The 18,486-nt window shown below is 39.5% G+C and overlaps 1 protein-coding gene across 11 annotated transcripts in view; it reads right to left on the bottom strand.

Annotated features, from left to right (window-relative positions):
• The window catches only part of cacna1da (calcium channel, voltage-dependent, L type, alpha 1D subunit, a), a 59,926-nt gene extending 43,021 nt beyond the window's left edge, over positions 1–16,905 (bottom strand). For 9 of the 11 annotated variants that reach the window (XM_040052168.1, XM_040052169.1, XM_040052171.1 and 6 more), the window contains exons 1-3: positions 16,545–16,905; positions 14,181–14,646; positions 12,254–12,359 (exon numbers count right to left, since the gene is read on the bottom strand). In XM_040052168.1, coding sequence (XP_039908102.1) covers positions 12,254–12,359; positions 14,181–14,500 — 426 coding nt within the window. In that variant the 5' untranslated portion in view covers positions 14,501–14,646; positions 16,545–16,905. The remainder of the gene's footprint in view (positions 1–12,253; positions 12,360–14,180; positions 14,647–16,544) is intronic. The other 2 variants (XM_040052179.1, XM_040052178.1) reach the window with 1 other exon arrangement.
• Positions 16,906–18,486: the final 1,581 nt, after the last annotated feature.

Raw genomic sequence — 18,486 nt, 5'->3', positions numbered from 1 at the left:
AAGTTTCACAGCTTCTAAGTGTTGGTAATACTAGTCAGTGTATGAAGTGGACATTGTGTGGCTGCCTGTTCACAGCCATTAAGTGACCAAACACAATGATTAACTTTTCTTGTAACAACTTGGACAACTTTTGTATGTGGAATCAACTTAAATCCCATGGAAATGGCATCTCCTGTGTAAGCTTCACCTATAATCCTGAAAACATTTCAGTGCCTGGAATGTATTTTTGAATATGCAAAATTAAAATAAAATTGTGACCACTGTGTGCCACTAAAAAAGGGCAAATCTACAAAAGAGCTAGTAAGAGCCATGCTAAAATGGTTAAAACCAATTGACTAGTTTGGAATGAAAGGCATGAATGTATCAGAGAGCTATAGAGGTTAAAAAAAGGGACAAACACACTCTGAACAAAATCTGTGTTTTTAGAGGGTATATACAGATTAGAACGAGTGATGTAACTCAGCAGTGCGCCTTTCTCCGGTTGTTTCAAAGGCAGAGAGAACACAGGAACATTAAGCCATCAGGTTGAGGTCAACTGGGAGTGGATCTGACAACAAAGGCGGGCAAAGGTAGTATGTGCATTTAAGACAGTGAGATGTTTGTGAAAATGGGGGTGAACACACTAAAAGGTGACATAGCACCATTTAAAAGAGTCCTCGCACCTTTTGCTAAGATGTGAAATCAGAAAGAAGCTCTTTGCATTTTTCAAGCTTGGCAGGTCAGCATAAATTGCACAAAGGCTGGCATTCAAAATATCTGCCAATCAGTACAGCACTGCACTGCACTAAATGTATCACAGGCAGGAATTTAACTTTAAACACACTGCAGAAAAATGCATGTATGCACACATACTGTAATATACATAATAACCTCGTCTGCCTGAGGGAGTCTTTAATCCCTTTTCTGTGGTCACGATAAATGCAGGGGTACTGTGGGCTGCAGGGCTCGTTTTCCCAACAGTTTACTGCAGATTGTGAGAAGCACTTAGCCCAGAATAAGAGACATGGGTGTCTTTGTTACTGAAGTAAAAGGTTGAGTTAAGCTTACGGCCGCTGCCTCTATGACAGAGCACGCTGAGGCCACAGGGAGCAGAGAGAACAGAACGATTCATGTGAGGATGGAAGGAAAGTGACAGAGAGACAACTGAACAATTTTAGAGGCAGCAAACAGAGAGGCGGTCTCTTGCATTTTTCTGTTGTTGGTTAGCAAAAACGTATAAATAAAACTCAAATCATATGCTTTAAAGCAGCCAACACACTTACCCTGATATGGACACATCTGAGAATGACATTGAGAATAGATATGGATGGATGGATGGATGGATGGATAGATAGATGGATAGATAGATGGATAGATAGATGGATAGATAGATAGATTCTCCTCTGTGGTCATCACTAGCAATTTAGCAATGACTGTATATTAAAAACACCCATTATTAACATTATCAGAATAATTTGAGCTTTCAGGGCCACAGTAAGTGTGTGAAAATTACCACTTCCTGGTTTGTGAAAGCATGTTAAATATAATAGCAAATGATAACCGTTCCCTTTCAATTAACCAGCAATTTATTCATTCATCAGCAATGGTGGCAGAAATAGAAAGAAGGAGAGAGACAATAAGAGAAAGAGAGCAAGGAAAGAGGCCTTTGGGGATGACCATAAATATCTCTGACTCATCTTATTGTGCTGTAAAGACACTTACTGTAGCATGTTTCCTCGTCTAATACAGTTTATGAACGATATATGTAGTTAATAGTTTACATCACTGCCATCCTCTTAGGTATAACACGACACATAAAGCACATGTGCTTAAAACATGCTTACTTTGCATATTTAGACTCAAAAATGCACCGTAACGGCAAAAGCAATAAACTTAGAGTAGGATACTACACGATATAACACAAGTTCCTCCTCAAGCCCCACAGCAACAACCCCAACTGGCCTTTCTCTGCCACAGGGTGAGTGTTCGTGTCTACAGGCACAGCTCACTTCATCTCACAGAGCTCACTTCACCATATGACATATGATGCTAACCCACTGAACCATGCATTCTTCTACATAACACGCCATATGACTGAGCCAGGCGGACAGCAGTAATGTGAACCTATTAACAGTTCAGACTGGCCTGTCCGCAATGCTCATGAGCTGCAATTTAGCTTTATCTAGACTTCACACAGAAATGACAAAAATCTAGATTTACAAAATTAAAGACATAAAGCTTGTTATGTAATTTTGTCTATGCTGTTAAAACACTGTGGCTTACAAAGCAGCCTAGCAACCAATCAACATGCATCATTTTGCAAGAAGATAGATAGAAATACCCCTCTAACTTCTGTCTCTGGTTTAAACAGACAGAGCTTATAGACCATTAGCTTGGTTTCGAGACTGCACAGAAGGTGAAATATTAATAACAGTAATCTTTATATACCCTAGAAACCTGCCATACTACCCCTAAAAGTAGGGCTGGGCCATATCATACCGTTCACGGTAATACTGGTATAATGTTGGGCAACGACAAGAAAATGAAATATCGCGATAGAATATGGGTAAAACGCGCATGCCCAGTGGCTTTGTTTTCATACGCACATGGCGAAAAAGGCACAGTGGTGACGGAGAATGACAAGGGCGAAAGCGGATCGTTGAATGAAACGGATGAACCAGAATTGGTTTGTAAAAATGCTGCAACTTCAGTGATGTGGAACTGGTTTAGCTTTCGTCCGTCAGATACACAACAAAGCAATATTTTTGGTAGAGCATGCCAGCGGACCATCGTTATTACCGTGTTTTTTGGTAAATACGGCACACTTAAAATCAAACCTTTGATTTTTCTGAAAATCGACAGTGCCCCTTATAATCCCGTGTGCCTTATGTTTGGATTCTGGTTGTGTTTACTGACCTCGAAATGATTTTATGTACACGGCGCTCAAAAATCTGTCAAATGTTTTAGTACGACTTTGCTAAGCTATGAAGCCGCACCGCTTGATGGATTGTCGGAGCATTACGGCTATCGTAGGCAGGAGCCTCACGGAGTGATACGTACGGTGCTTCAACGTAATATTACCATACTGTGTGTGTATAAGTTATCGCAAATTTTCAAATCTATATCGTGATAAATAAAAGCCATGCTTGTTAGCTTATCGATTTTCAACTTACATATCATGCCATGTGAGCAGTTCAGAAATGTTTTAATTTATCTCTAATATGCAGATAGTACCAATCTCTTACTCTCATTAAAAATATAAACGGTCTCGTTCACAAAATCTTTCCTGTTGTTGATGTTTCCTGATGTTCCTTCAAAAATAGGTATAACCACCACAAAAAAGGTAATTACAGAATGTCAAGCTAAAAGATACACCAATCGCTCAGCCCTTTTTCAGCGTGTCCGTTCAACTGGTCGATCTCACATAAGTCTCATTATGAGCTGGTCCATTTCATGCATCCACAACCACAACTAATTACTGATTACTTCCCCCAAAAAGTAATCCCGTTACTTTACTGATTACTTATTTTCAAAAGTAATTAATTACTTAGTTACTTAGTTACATGGTTACTTTTTAAAAAACACGATTTACAGCCTGAATAGGTGATAAAGCGATGGATCTTTCAGCCTAATTCTACTTTTTCTACATAATCCATCATACAAAATGTAATCAAATGGAAACGTCTCTTTTTAAAACTTTAAACTTTAAATCTTTCAACTTTATGCATCAAGCAAAAATTTAATTATATGCAACATTCTCTGACTGGAAGAAATTTGTTTAACATTTAAACCTATTTTCTGCACATTCCAGCACATAAAATAATTATTTTTTTTTTGTGTGTTTACACTCTTTCAAATAGATGCAAGTAAAACACAGCAAAAAATAAATAAAATCAAAGACTAGCCGTCCTGTTGCTCTATTTTCACCTATAAAGCAGGAGTGGGGTAGGCGGAGGTTTACCCTGGTGCAGGTGTGCCGCAGCGGTCAGTTGAAGAATCCGTGAGTTTCTCTGTGAATTTCCCATTACATGGTAGCGCACTCAGTGCTTGCTTGGAAGTTTAGGGGTTTTTTTTGCTGTAAAAAGAAGTTTTCTTCTCACGCACAATGGATACTAATATTTTTGTCACTTTTTATGGAATCAAACTCAAAGTAAGGTCAGTACTTCCACGCTATAAATGCTGCACGCTCATACTCTCTCCCGCACTTGATATATTATCCATTGTTGATCTGCACACAGCTGTTGTCAGGAACGTCGCACTCGCTTCCGTCACTGTCATGAGACATTCTCGCAAAAAAAAAAATCACGGTTTTAGTAACGCAGTAGTGTGCTTGCGTGAAAGTAACGGTAATCTAATTACCATTTTTGCAATAGTAATCCCTTACATTACTCATTACTTGAAAAAAGTAATCAAATTACAGTAACGCGTTTCGCGTTACTGCCCATCTCTGTCCACAACACAACACAGCGCAGCAGCACAGACAAAAAAAAAAAATTGCACGCTGACTCACGCGCAGCCACACAGTAACATGTTTTGAGCTTGGAACCCTTCACCGTGAGTAACAACACAAACTTCACTAAAGTAAAGTACACGGAGACCACCACAAAAATATTCATAACAACAAATCAGATCAGACTGTTACACTTCACCTACCTAGCTTAACATAAACATTTTAAAGAAGCTAACAAAGGACAAGCAACTAAAGTGATCCAGAGTTCAGAGCTAGCCAGGCACGGGCCAGCAGCCTCAGTATGAGCCTTGGTATGAGCAATAGATCAAAACAATTAAAGGAAAAATTACGGAGATGACCAAAACACAGAAAACAGTTATTGTCCTGTTATCTGGTGACATTATAAACATTATGGAAAATACTTAAGTACCTATTGTCACAACCTGAGACCTTTACTACGAAGCAGGATTTGGGGTTATCAAGGCAACTTCATGGTTAATCTTGGGTTTGACCAGAAGACAGTTAATTTCTTAATGCACTACATGACCACAGCAATTTCTGGTGCAGACCTAACCTACTCTGGAGCAGGTTAGAGATGAACAGGCACAAAATCTCAGCCTACTAACTGATCAGTTATTCAGATTCTTAAGCTGAAAAATAAAAGCTGAAAATGTTTTACCCGCATCTAAATATTAACTAAATAAAATAAGAATCGCACTTCATCAGATTCCCCTTTGTCTTAATCATAGAGCTGTTATACTAAGAAGTCTGCCCACTTACACAGTCAGCATTTTTGCCAGTTTTCTGTCCCGACTTTAAATAGACTAGACTTTTTTAATATAGTCTTTTACAGTCTTACTGACCAAAGCATTTAAAGTGCTCACACATTTATACAGAGCTTTTAATACCTTTATTCTAACGCACTGATATTCTTCAACCTCATTGGTGTTAGACTGTATTATGTGTTTAATTGCTTCATATTGTTGTAATGTTACAGTTTTACTTTTCTTCTAAAATGTTTGCCAACACCACCCCATTGGCTTGATACTGCAGCGCTCAGCAGGAGAGTCAAGACCGCTGAGGAGGAACACACAAACCACATCATCAAGACGAAGGCTAATAAGTTAGGAGTCAGGAACATAAGACTGGAATAAAAATATATCAAAAATAAATCAGGAATCTCCACAAAGATGATGACATAAACCAGGGTTAAACTTTTTTATTGCATTAAACTTTAAACCTCTAGATGTGTTGAAAATGGTCACAATTAGACTGAAAATATGTGCAGGTTCCTCTGACATAACATGTGCAGTGCACATTTAATTTGCTGTTTGCTCTGTTTTCATAAGTACCTGATTGTCTCTACTGTATACGTACCTGTAGGAATATCTGAGTATGAGACAGCGAGCCCACAGATGGAAATCAGAGTATAAATATGCATGTTTGAGTGTATGTCATATGTAGAACAATATAGGGTATACACACTCCGTCCAAATATAAACTCCACAGTTACCAGCTATGGGACAGTTTGAGAGCAGAAATCTCTCGAATCTTAAAGAAACATTACAGTGTCATTACGGATCTGATTCTGCACTGAGTAGACATACACTCTCACTCTCCCGCTATCGCCCTCCCCCACGCCCTCTACATCTCTCTTTCCTTCCCCTGTCTGTATAGATCAGTCAGTGCCATCCAGCCAAGCCAGGGGGGTGAGGGCAGCCAATATTTAGTGCTTTTTCACCGCCTACTCCTGCAGGTTTTCACAGTAAATATCTGTGCTTGAGTGTGCAGTCTATATTGGGATGGCTGTTCAAGTGTTTATCAGGTACATCTTTTAATAAGACAGTAATCAGATTACCGGTTAGTCATATGTTTAGTAAACTGGAATATTTGTAATATGGTATTCATATACTTTTCTCAGATATTGTAGCATTTTCAGTAATTCTTAACTACTGATTACAAATACAAGAATAACAAAAGCAGGAATGCAACAAATTGAAATCTGGCAACTACTCTAAGAAATACCATAATGCACTGCGCATCTGCCCTGTGCTCTCTTTTGTATTTGTTCATGTGTTTGTATGTACAGCACATAAATGTGTCTTTTTGTGTAGCTTATGTGTGCGTATCTGAAGTACTGTGGAGGCGGGCAGGAGTTGCGTGTGAGATGTGGATGTCACTCAGCCAAGGAAAACACTACTGTACAGGTCATCTTACCCACACTGCTAAAATGAATGTCTCAACAAAGAAAAAAAGGAAACATAATATTAAATACACATATTTGTTGCATAAGAGATAAGTGATAGCTTTTCCCTAAAGCTACACAGTCGACACACAGCTGAGCAGCGATGTAGCTGCTGAATAAAACTGTTGTCATTCCCTCATTTGAAAATGCTGCTGTTGTCAGAGATCAGGTAGTTTGTCTCGCCACAGTTACAGCTCAGTGGAGGGAAAAAAAACAGGATTGAGTTTTTACACTACAGCAGTTATCTACAATACCACATGACCTGTACAGAGCAACAATGCTTCTGACAGGAAACAACACAAAACAACCTAGGAAAACATGGGAGATGCAAACTTGACAAAGAGGTACACAGATGCATATACAGTATATACACTGCCAGAACTATAGCACTCACTGAATGAGACCCAGGTCAAAGTAATCAACAACAGGTGGACACAATCAGGGGAGGTCAGACAGGAAGCAAAACTAACACATTAGAGGAAGGAAATTTCTTTCAAAATAAAACAGAAAAAATGGCAACTCCTCTTTTTCCTCATGCAATCTTGATGAAAATATTTTTATAAGAAATGATTCCGCGTCTATAGAAAAAAAAAGAATTTCATCCTAAAACAGTTTTCCCCTTTAAGAAGGCCTGTTTGATGCACAGCCTTTGCACATGCTCGGCTGTTGTACATTATCATGGCTGCACAGTCACACAGCATTTGCACAAAGCTAGCATAGCTCTGCCTCTCTCCATCTCTACCTCAATTACACACACACAAACACACACACAGACAAACACACTCTCACACTTAGGCACATGTGCAAAACTACACATTCAAGATAACAAGCAGGGACAGAGCTAGTGTGAGCCACAAATGAGCAGCTACGTTAAGTGACTAAACACATACTTCTACAATCATCTCTATGGGAGTCCACGGTCCAGGCGTTACTGCTTGTGCCAGCCATTACACACACACACACACACATACGCACACAAAGACAGAAAGCCAACTGCTTCATTTACATTTACACTCTTCTATAACACAACATGCCACTAAAGCACTGACATGTGAACCTTGGCAGCACTTCCTATACAATACTTGTCATCTGCTCCCTCAGCTCCCTCCAAAAGCTTAGGGATAGTGGGACCTTTTACACCTCCAAGCCCACGTTGGCACTTTTTGTGTTAAATTATAATTGTGAACAGCATATGGTCTATAAAGACACATGGTGACCATAACTTTTTTTTTAAAATTGGCCACTTCATTCTTTTGCTGAGACATACCATAAAGATCACTGCGTATATAAAGCGGAAATAGTGTATATTATTCATATTTAGTTGTTTTCATTATCATGCTTGATGATAATATGATTTTAGTTACCTTGTTTGTCTATCATTGGCTGTCTTTAAGAGTGCCTTTTTGCTGACAATAACAAAGGCAAGCTGTACACATCATAAACCACCAGTACTATTGGAGTGGAGTGGAGTTTGAACCTAAGTGCAATGATTATGTTCAACACACTAATGAAAGTGTTGGTGTAAAATATTCAAAACATTATCTCTAAAATCTCCAGCCGTGTAAAAAGATTTTTAAAAGTGAGACTGACAATAATCCAGACATGTTCAAATTATAATTAGTTGTGAAAACTTTGCTGTGCTGTGCCTCAGATTTGACAGGAAGCACTGAATGCCTCTCAGTGGTTCGTTGTCACTCTGAAAAACTTGATGATTGTGATCAGTCAGCAGGCATTTGGCTTTGGGTCACAAGTTTGGCACCTTGATAGTTGTTGGTACGTATTTACATCAGAACTGATGATGACGCTGATAGTTGCTCATTTTCTAGTACACAATAGGCACATTTCATGCCTAGGACAGAGTCCCATGCATGTTAACTTCACATGTAATAGCCTCTCTTCTTTTAGTTCCTGTAAACATGTTGCTCATTGTGTGACATATCTATGTGATTTTAGTAGAGTTGGCATTGCATTGTGTTGTAACTGACTGAATGTAAGCTTAGGGGGATACATGGTGGTGGATTTGCGTGATTAGTTATTCTGTAGTATATTTGAAGCCATATGTGGCATCAGTTTATACCATTACCATTATACCATATCAAACTTATACCATTTATTTGTATTTTAAAAATTGTGGCACAGTAAATTGTAACAGCATCCAAAGGGAAACTGGTCAGAATTGATCATTCTCTGCTGGCATCCAAATGACCTCGTTGTTGGTTGAAGACTGACTCTTTACATGTTTGTATCCTTTTGTCCTCAGTAAAATAAATAGCTCTGCAGCTCCAGAGTTACGCAATTACAGGGATATGGGCACAGACACTACCTGATACCAGACGCAATTCACTGCATGTTGCCTGACAAAGGATAAGATGTATGAATCATATTCACCGTGAAAAGGTCATTGTTTTGCTCAGCTACCTTCAGCAGGAGCTGCCTGTGGTGTTGAGACTCAGATAGATAAGTCAGAAATGACCTTAAAGCAAAGGCAGGAGGGTCACAGACTATTTGTCTGTCCCTTGGACAAGGTGGGTGTGGAGGAGACGCAGTCACGTGTAGGGTGGGTTACGTGTACATTTCTTATTACTGAAGTGAAATGACTAAACAAAGAAGAGCAGTCAGAGAGCAAACTAAGCAAGAGATTAATGAAAATATGACTATAAGGTCCTGACAAGGGTTTGTGGTCTCACGGTGCATGTGTGTATTTGTGTGCTGGCTACATCCTGTTACTCACTTGTGCCTCCTGGTGGTAGCTAGACCCCAATCTTATGCCCTCTGTTCTGCCTGAGGAGAAAATTGCTTTCTATTTATAATGAGCTGCTGCATTTAACCAAGCCTTACTAACAAGATGGGCAGACTCAGGCTATAAAGGCCTCTGTGACTTTGCAGCAATGTAATGTTCCAAGTCAAGCAGCTCTGCAGCACCTACATACTGTGCACACAGTGTAAAATGCACAGACTGAGTATTTTATCTTGTGATTTCAACAGAACATGCAGGGACTGTCCTGAATATAGTTTACACATCCACACATCTACACAGCAGCGTATTGCATGCTGGTTTTAGTGTCTCTGTGCTTTGTAAGTGAATTAAAACCTGCATGCTATCGCAGCTTTCGGATATCATTTGTTCCGTGCTTTACACATCAGCCTCTGAGCACAGCAACTCAGGTTTCATATCAGTCCACCTGTGAGGCTGCAGAGCAGAGTAGTGTGAAATGGCAATCTTCACTCCAGCCTTACCTGCTGGCTGCTACAACAAAACCAGCTCAGCGTTTTTCTCTCTAGTGCTCCTCCTGTGACTACAGCGTGAGTTCTGTAGAACAACCAAGGCCAAGCTGGCACACCTGCCCTATAAAGATTTCTATTGTTCGAGCGATGCTGAAAAGGAAAAGATTGCATTATTTGCCCTCTAGTATTTGATTATATGCTGCCTCTGCAGAATTAAACCAAAAGCCTGTGCAAGCAAGAGGAAGCTGTGTGTAGCACTGGGCAATAATCAGTGTAACCGCTGTAAGCAAAAAAAAAAAACCTATATAGTGTACTAAAAAAGCCTCTGTATAAATTCAATACAGAGTAGGTTGGAGTTATACGTCTAAAAAGTTAAAGCCCTAACTGTAAAAATTACTGAAAGCACACCAATACATGATAAATCTATTCATATCTACTCATCAGCCCATCGTCTCATCTCTGCTTAATGGCCTTGTTCATGAAGCATGAGAGCCACATAAATGTACTATTCAGTCCTGGATCCTGACAGGCACTGAGGTTTTTCGTTAATTCTTAATGGGTGCATTCATAAATCCAATTTGACACTCCTATCTAAACCACTAGTGTATAGCAGGTTCAGACAACAAACATAAAGAAGTAAGACACATACAATAACTGCTATGTGGCAAATAGTATCCCTCCTAATAAGTGAAGGTATTTGGTAACCATTTAACTCAACATTTAAAAGGTTCCCAGACTTTGCTGCCAAACTAATTCATATCTGAACAGACATATATGTAAATTCAGACACTTTCGACTGATTAAAATGCCACCATGATGCTCACAGTGCATTAAGGTGCATTTGTAAAAAGATCTAAGCTATAGACACTATACAAAGTTACTGGTACAAAATAAGCAAGCAGCCACACAGTCCATTAACAGTTTGAAGCTAGACACATATTAGTAAGTGGCATCTGTCCCTGAAAGCTGTTTGGTTCAACAGCCATCTAATGCACAATGAAGCTCTCATTCATTTGCATGTAGTTTATCTCAATGCTCAAATAAAACTCAAATGTATGGTCTGTCATTAAAGCATTTTCCTATTACAGATATTCTATGATATAAAGGCAGACAAACACACACAAATTAACTCACAAAAAGCCTTTTTGTATCATTATTCACAATGCAAAAGAATGACAATAGTTTTCAAATAAAATATGTTTTCATATTCAGAGAAGAGGAACTAAGTGTTACTTATTGCTAGACTTTTTCTGTATTTTCTTTTACAACAGTTTCTTCTAGTTGTCACCATTACGATTCTAATAGACCACTTTTGGATTTCACTCCAAGCTGAACTTGACAGCATATGGTAGATAATACTGTATCAGGCACTGTAACGTCCCAGATGGCCCACTTTTCTCTGATGTAGCAGTGCTGTGTAAACAAACACCCCGAGGTCACCCTCCAGGAGGTCAAACTGGGACGCAGCACACCTTTCTAAAGTAGACCAACTCACTTTTAACCAGAGCTGTAGCTTATCTTTCACAGCACGTTCAGCAACATAACAGTCAGAGGAGTCATTTAGAGCAAGCCAATAACCTTTCACTCACATGTTTCTGCTCATAAATAGAGCTTTCAAATCCTTTCATGTCTTCATACTCACTCGACACGCTACTCAAAACACACTAAACACTATCAAACTCTGTTCATGGGAGCATCGCAGATTCTATGCATCTGTTTGGCCTTTGAAGAATCCACTTATCCTCAGCTGTGGAACAATGCTTACAACAACTACGCCCCCCATAATTCATCATACAGACATAAATGCACAAGGTGCAAAGAGTGGTGCAATGACGATAAAATTCTAAAAATAGAACGCTGAATAAAACCTGAAAACGATGACATGATAAAGCACCGTGAGAATGGGTGTCTAAGTATTTCTCTCCTAAGCACGGCAGATGCTAAATAATAAAGCTACTGTATACACAGAAAACACTGTCTGTATGCAGTGTCCTGCTGTTACTGCAAAACCTCTGGTATCTTCATCTCAGAAGAATGATATTATCAATCTATATACTTAAAGAGGATTATAAAGCAACAACACGTTTGATAATGTGCCGTGAAACAGCTTGATGATAATATAATCTGATGAAAGCTAACCAGACAAGAAGAGTACAGCATACACTGCACTCGACAATCTTCCTTCAGTTTCATCACAAATACAGCAAAAATCATATTTTTTATATTCCTTACTAATTATCCAATCATTAAGAAGACAGTAAGAAGTTGACATTATTAGTTGATATTGTTACTATGTGGAGCAATGTGTATGTAGCAGACACCAAATACAAAAACTGGTTACACAAACTACTCACCAGGTCATGGTTAGTGGAGTTGGAATCGTCTTCAGGGAAAGGGATATAAACAGCTAAGGCCATACAGTTGGCAAAAATAGCAATTAATATAAAGATATCAAATGGCCTGAGAGAGGAAGTTAAGGAAAATGATGACAGAGAGATGAAGCAATAAATTATATGGATAAAAACTGCACATTTGAACTTCTGTATTTTTTTGAAATCGTGTATCTAACAAAATACTTACTGAAATACTTCACTTATACAGTAGAATACAGAGCTTTGTTTCATGAATCTTAGCTCTCATTTATTTTTATTTGTTTTTATGTATTTGTCATTTAATGTTTTTATTTGGTTTTTATAATAATGCTAATTTTGCCCCCTTTTTCAAGTTTATATAATTTGCACTGATGAGGGCACACATGTGTACACATGCATATAATGTGACTGAAAAAGGCAAAAAAGTTGAAAAAACTGGTAAAAATAACTATGATGGAAAATAATGGAAAAGAAAGAAAAACGCTTGCATCTAAAAAACAACTGCAATCCCAACAGAGGGTTTATGACAAGCTACACTGATTTAATGAAATGCTGAACCGTGCCAGATTTTTATGACTAAAATTTTTAAAACAGTGGGAAAAGCATTCACCTCCATTATGTCCTCCATTACAGTAAGCACTGACATATTTTACTCTAGCTTTCCATTTTCATTTTCAAATCCTGAAAGGTTAAATTTAAGCTTCTTGTCATTCAAAAATGTAATAAAAAAGGAAAAACGACCCTATTCCAACAACATTAGAGAAAGAAATGCCACTTGTGCCGTGCTGTTGCACGTAGTCCATGCAGAGCAATTTGGGACACCTGATATGGCTACAGCTGCATTTCCTAAAGTGTACTGGTAGTCAATCCCCAGAGACTTTTTTTTTCAACAAACATGAAAAGAGGGCTTATGAATATATCTCTGTGATTCATGTTGAGCAATCTACTTTATAACATCTGACGGCTTTTGTGATAGAAGCATCTGTTCCAGCAAAAACACCACCACAGCTGTGCTGTGCCAGGGTTCAGTTGCTTCGTCTATAAAGCTCACCCGTAATGACATGGTAATGTTCACTCTGTCTTTATTGGAGAGACATGCTTCAAATAGCACATTAGCTACATTGCGCCTACCTAAAATACATACATATACATATATATATATATATATATATATATATATATATATATTTACCAGCATTTAAGATAATATAAAAACTTCTTTTCCTGTGACTTTAAGTGTATTCACTTTCCATCAGAATCAATAAACTAGAAAAACTGAATTCAAAGCTTTACTAAACACAAAAATGCTCCAAAATAAGCAGACAATATGTAAACCATGAGAAATTTAATCTGTTTACCATTTAGTTAACCTAAGTCTACATTTAGTGGCAGTCATCAATAATCATTACTTAATTATCGTAGCTAAGATCCAAGAGTTGTAGACACCAAAAATGATCACTGTTTTCATTGATCAGGAAAAAGATCAGCAGAAATTTGTTTCCCTATCAAGGGTCATAAAAATTTAAAGCTGCCTGTCACAGTTTCTCACACATACAAACATATTTTCAAACATTTTTGTGTTTCTGTGCTACAGTGACCCAAAATCCTGCACTATCTAGTTCATATGAAGAGAAACAAAGACTTTGCTACTTTGCAGCCATACTGCTTCTATCTGAGATGTTATTTTACAATTTCAATGATCATCAAATTATTTAGAGTTCTGAATGATACAATCAATTATTAATGGCTATTAGATAACTCGATGTAATACATAATTACATGTGTTACATAAAGCTCTAAACACCAAAATTTCACAGTTTCCTCCTTTGCCCATATCTACTCTTTTATCAGCCTTTATCTTTTGTCCAATCTAAACACAAGCATGCACATGCACCATTTTAAAGGATACTTCCACTCCACCAGGCTGATGCAGGCCCTGCGTATAGGGTTGTTGAGGTTGAGACAGAACAGAGCCCTCGGTGGCCTACTGTTGGCATTACTGCCCTGTTTCTTGCTTTTGGCATACTGCTGCCGCTTCTTCTGTGCCAACGCACCTACCGGGATGGTAGAGGATGTTGGGGCAGGTGGAGCGGGGGGAGCAGGTGGTGCCGTGGGAGCCGGTGCTGGGGCTGAGGCCGGGGCTGGACCCGGAGCAGGGGCGGTCGTTGAGGTGGGAGGGGCTTCTGGGGCGGTAGGGGCTGGGTCTGGGGCAGGCCCGTTGGCGCTCATGGTGCGGGCGTGGCTCTGTGAGGAGCATCCAGCAGCATGGATCTGCCAGGGTAGACCGGGAGACTATAGGAGGGCAGAGTAGTCTGACCAATGAGGTGGCAAGTCACCAGGGCGTCCGACTCTGATGCTGCTGGCATAATTTGCCTCTGAAAAAAATGTGAGAAAGACAGTTTGTTTTTTGTAACAACACAAAGCTCATTACACTGAACCTACCTCAATTGCTGCAAAGGCATCCAGTATGAACAAGTAAAGATTTTAAGGTTCTTTTTCTGGATACAAAACTGTGAATGGCTTTACTTCCTCATATCCATGTTACCCTGGGACCTGGAGTCCTGACAGTCTGTTCAACATACATGCAAAGCTCCATTACATTGGACCCTAGATGCTTGATTACACCCCGAACAAAGTGAATGATTTATTTCTGAATGTTGTGAATTATTTTTTTTGTTGCTATTGTTTTAAAACATTATTGATCGATAGCATTTCCATTAATTCTACTATTTTTATGTTGTTCTCGTCTTCATTTCTCTAATTTTCCCTGCTGTGTAAATAAAGCTGGCTTTGCCATGCCTTAACTTTGTTTATATTCAGTACTGACAGTTAGGAATAACCTCTAATCTTTCCCACTAATAATAGTGCTAAATCAGCATACAGTTTTTTCCCTGTCATCTGCTGTGTACTAAACATATATACAACACAGGAGGTGCTCCCAATGGAATTGCAAACAATTGGAGTTTAATGATGTAAAAACAAAAGAGCATTAACCACATCGATACATGCCTATAATTAATGTTTGCAACATTATAAGGCCTTATAATTTATGATAGGAATGGCAATTAATCTAACACTACTATGAGATACCAAAGCACATTCTCAGTGAAACTCTAACCCATTTTTTATTTTCCTCTCTGATAAGCAATCCTGGTTCCACAGTCCTGTGAGTAACTCAAACAGAGAAATTACCTGATCACCTTCAACAAATATAGCAGGCTTTGATTGGCTTTGATGTAACGATCAAAGTCTGGGATTCGTAAATTGCCCCAAATTGTCTAAAAATAACCATATTTCACAAGGGGGGGAAAAATAAAAGCAACATGCCACAATTCAGAGCTGCCACTCTCAGGCATCACTTGGTCACATCAGCTGTGTAAGTCCTTGAACTGCGAGCAGGCCCGCAGAGGAAGAAACACAAAAAGGTCACACTGCAGTGATGCTCCAAGAAGAACTAATCTTCTTATTGCACACACACACACACAAAATGTGATATGTGTATTATTGTAATGCATGGCTCTACACCTCGCTGCAGCGAGACTGGCTGCTTTACATCTCTTTTTGCACTACGCTCCTGCCTTCATGTAGCCAAGGCTAGTGTGCAAGCTCAAAATGAGAACAATGCGTATTAAATGCATAATTTTTCTAGATATTAATTTCACTGCTGCATCGACGTCGTCGACCGTGCGACCGTGATGGAAACAGATACTGACATTTCCATGAGCAATTCGTGACAAAATAACCATCATCGAGCGTCCTCGTGTTTCTCCTTGGACACCACCAAGGTAAGACATGGTCACCCCCCCCCCAAAAAAAACAAAAAAACACAGCGATGTGAAATGACAGGCTGGACTCCGGGCGCTCATAGTGAAAATTGAGCAGCGCTCAGCCGTCAGATGGTCCCCGCTGCCCATCAGAAACAGCTGGCAACGTTATTACAACAAACCTCAATCAGCGGTGCTCTCACACTCGGGGCTAATACAGTGGACGGTCCACATGACCAGAAAAGGTATCAGCCTGGTATCAGCCCTGGAGAGCTCTATTGATGTCAATTTACCAGTGGCGGCTATTGTTTATGACAAGGCGACAGATCTGTGAATCTACAGAACAGGACAGCATCGAGAGGAAAGTGGCCTTTAATATCTGCTGTCCTCTGACAATAATAAAATATACATATAAAAAAAACATCATTGCCTGCATGCAGGAAAACGCGGCTATGCTAAGAGGCTAACTTCAGTTTGTGGAGCAGAACCCGCACCACGCTGTGAGCTACCTTTTCTGAAGACTTTATAATTCAGTCGCGGTCCTCTCCGATGGATAGCCGAGTCCGGAGCTTCGGAGGGCGAAAAACGCAGGTCCCGTCTCTAACGGCGCTCTAAAATTCATCAGCTCCGGGAGTGGGAGAGACACGGAGAGGCTGTGCATTAATTAGGCTCTTCCATGGTGATTGTGGAGAGCTGGAGACAGGAGAGTGCGCACCAGACAACAGAGCATCCTCGTCTGCTGCCTGCTTATCGTCACGGAGCCAGTCAACAGTGAAACCAGTGTCCAGCTGAGAGCGAGCTCTCCTCCTCCTGCCTCCGACTCATGGTTCTGCACACTTCAGATCGTTGCTGGGTCAAGCGGGCTATCCAGTGATAGCGCCTCTTTAATAAATAATAATTAAATAACAAAGCGACACCTTTCAGTTTTCCTTCCGGATATTGTTGCAGAACATAAACTTATCTTTAAACTAATTACAACCTGTTAACTCCCTCGGAAGGCTGTCTTATGAGAATGTACCACCAAATATATCTGAAATCCATTTGAAACCCCGAAAATTAAAATAAATAAATAAATAGCAGGACATCAGTCATAAACTGGGTCAGTCATATAATTTACTCGATTAGAACTTGCTGGTGCTCAATAAACTCCCACCCCATGTATGTATACTCCCCTTTCAAGAGTTGAGATCCAATTGAAAAATGACTTGACTTCCGAATATTTAAGCGCTACGCTCATATAAAAAAAAAAAAAAGCATTAAAATGCCGTCCCTAAAATATATTATAATCAAATCGGAAAGTCAGCTTTGACAAGATTCTGCAGTGAAAAGCAGTGCATGGGCTCAGGAAATTTGAAAACCACTGCCAGAAACATAGCTTACTGTTCCATCAACAATGGAAGTTTAAACTCTACCATGCTTAAAAAAAAAAAAAAAAAAAAAGTGGCAAATATAAACAACATTCATAAATTCTACCACCTTTACATTTAAGATGGACTGAGGCGAGGCGGGAAAACTTTCCTCTGAGCTGACAAACCAAAAATGTGAAATTCCTTTTTGAAAACAAGTCTCACTGGAGTTTCTATAAGCCAGTATTTAAGCAGATACATGGCTGTGTTAGTGTACATGGCAGAGAAAACTTGCACGTGCTTAATGACTATCAATGCTGAACTACTTATACAAGTTTATGCTGCCATTTTTAGCAGGAAAGGTCTTGCCTATATCAGCAAAGCAATGCCGAACTAGATTCTGCACATACAGTGGTTTGCAAAAGTATTCGGCCCCCCATGAACTTTCCCACATTTTGTCACATTACAGCCACAAACATGAATCAATTTTATTGGATTTCCACGTGAAAGACCAACACAAAGTGGTGTACACGTGAGAAGTGGGACGAAAATCATACATGATTCCAAACATTTTTTACACATAAATAACTGAAAAGTGGTGTGTGCGTAATTATTCAGCCCCTTGAGTCAATAGTTTGTAGAACCACATTTTGCTGCAATTACAGCTGCCAGTCTTTTAGGGTGTGTCTCTACCAGCTTTGCACATCTAGAGACTGAAATTCTTGGTCATTCTTCTTTGCAAAACAGCTCCAGCTCAGTCAGATTAGATGGACAGCGTTTGTGAACAGCAGTTTTCAGATCTTGCCACAGATTCTCGATTGGATTTAGATCTGGACTTTGACTGGGCCATTCTAACACATGGATATGTTTTGTTTTAAACCATTCCATTGTTGCCCTGGCTTTATGTTTAGTGTCGTTGTCCTGCTGGAAGGTGAACCTCCGCCCCAGTCTCAAGTCTTTTGCAGACTCCAAGAGGGTTTTCTTCCAAGATTGCCCTGTATTTGGCTCCATCCATCTTCCCATCAACTCTGACCACCTGCTGAAGAGAAGCACCCCCAGAGCCTGATGCTGCCACCACCATATTCAACAGTGGGGATGGTGTGTT

This window comes from Simochromis diagramma, unplaced genomic scaffold (genome assembly GCF_900408965.1).
Source record: "Simochromis diagramma unplaced genomic scaffold, fSimDia1.1 OVJJ01000389.1, whole genome shotgun sequence".
Classification (NCBI taxonomy): Eukaryota; Metazoa; Chordata; class Actinopteri; order Cichliformes; family Cichlidae; genus Simochromis; species Simochromis diagramma.
The sequence above is the reverse complement of the archived record's forward strand: the minus strand, read 5'-3'. Positions and strand labels throughout refer to the sequence as shown.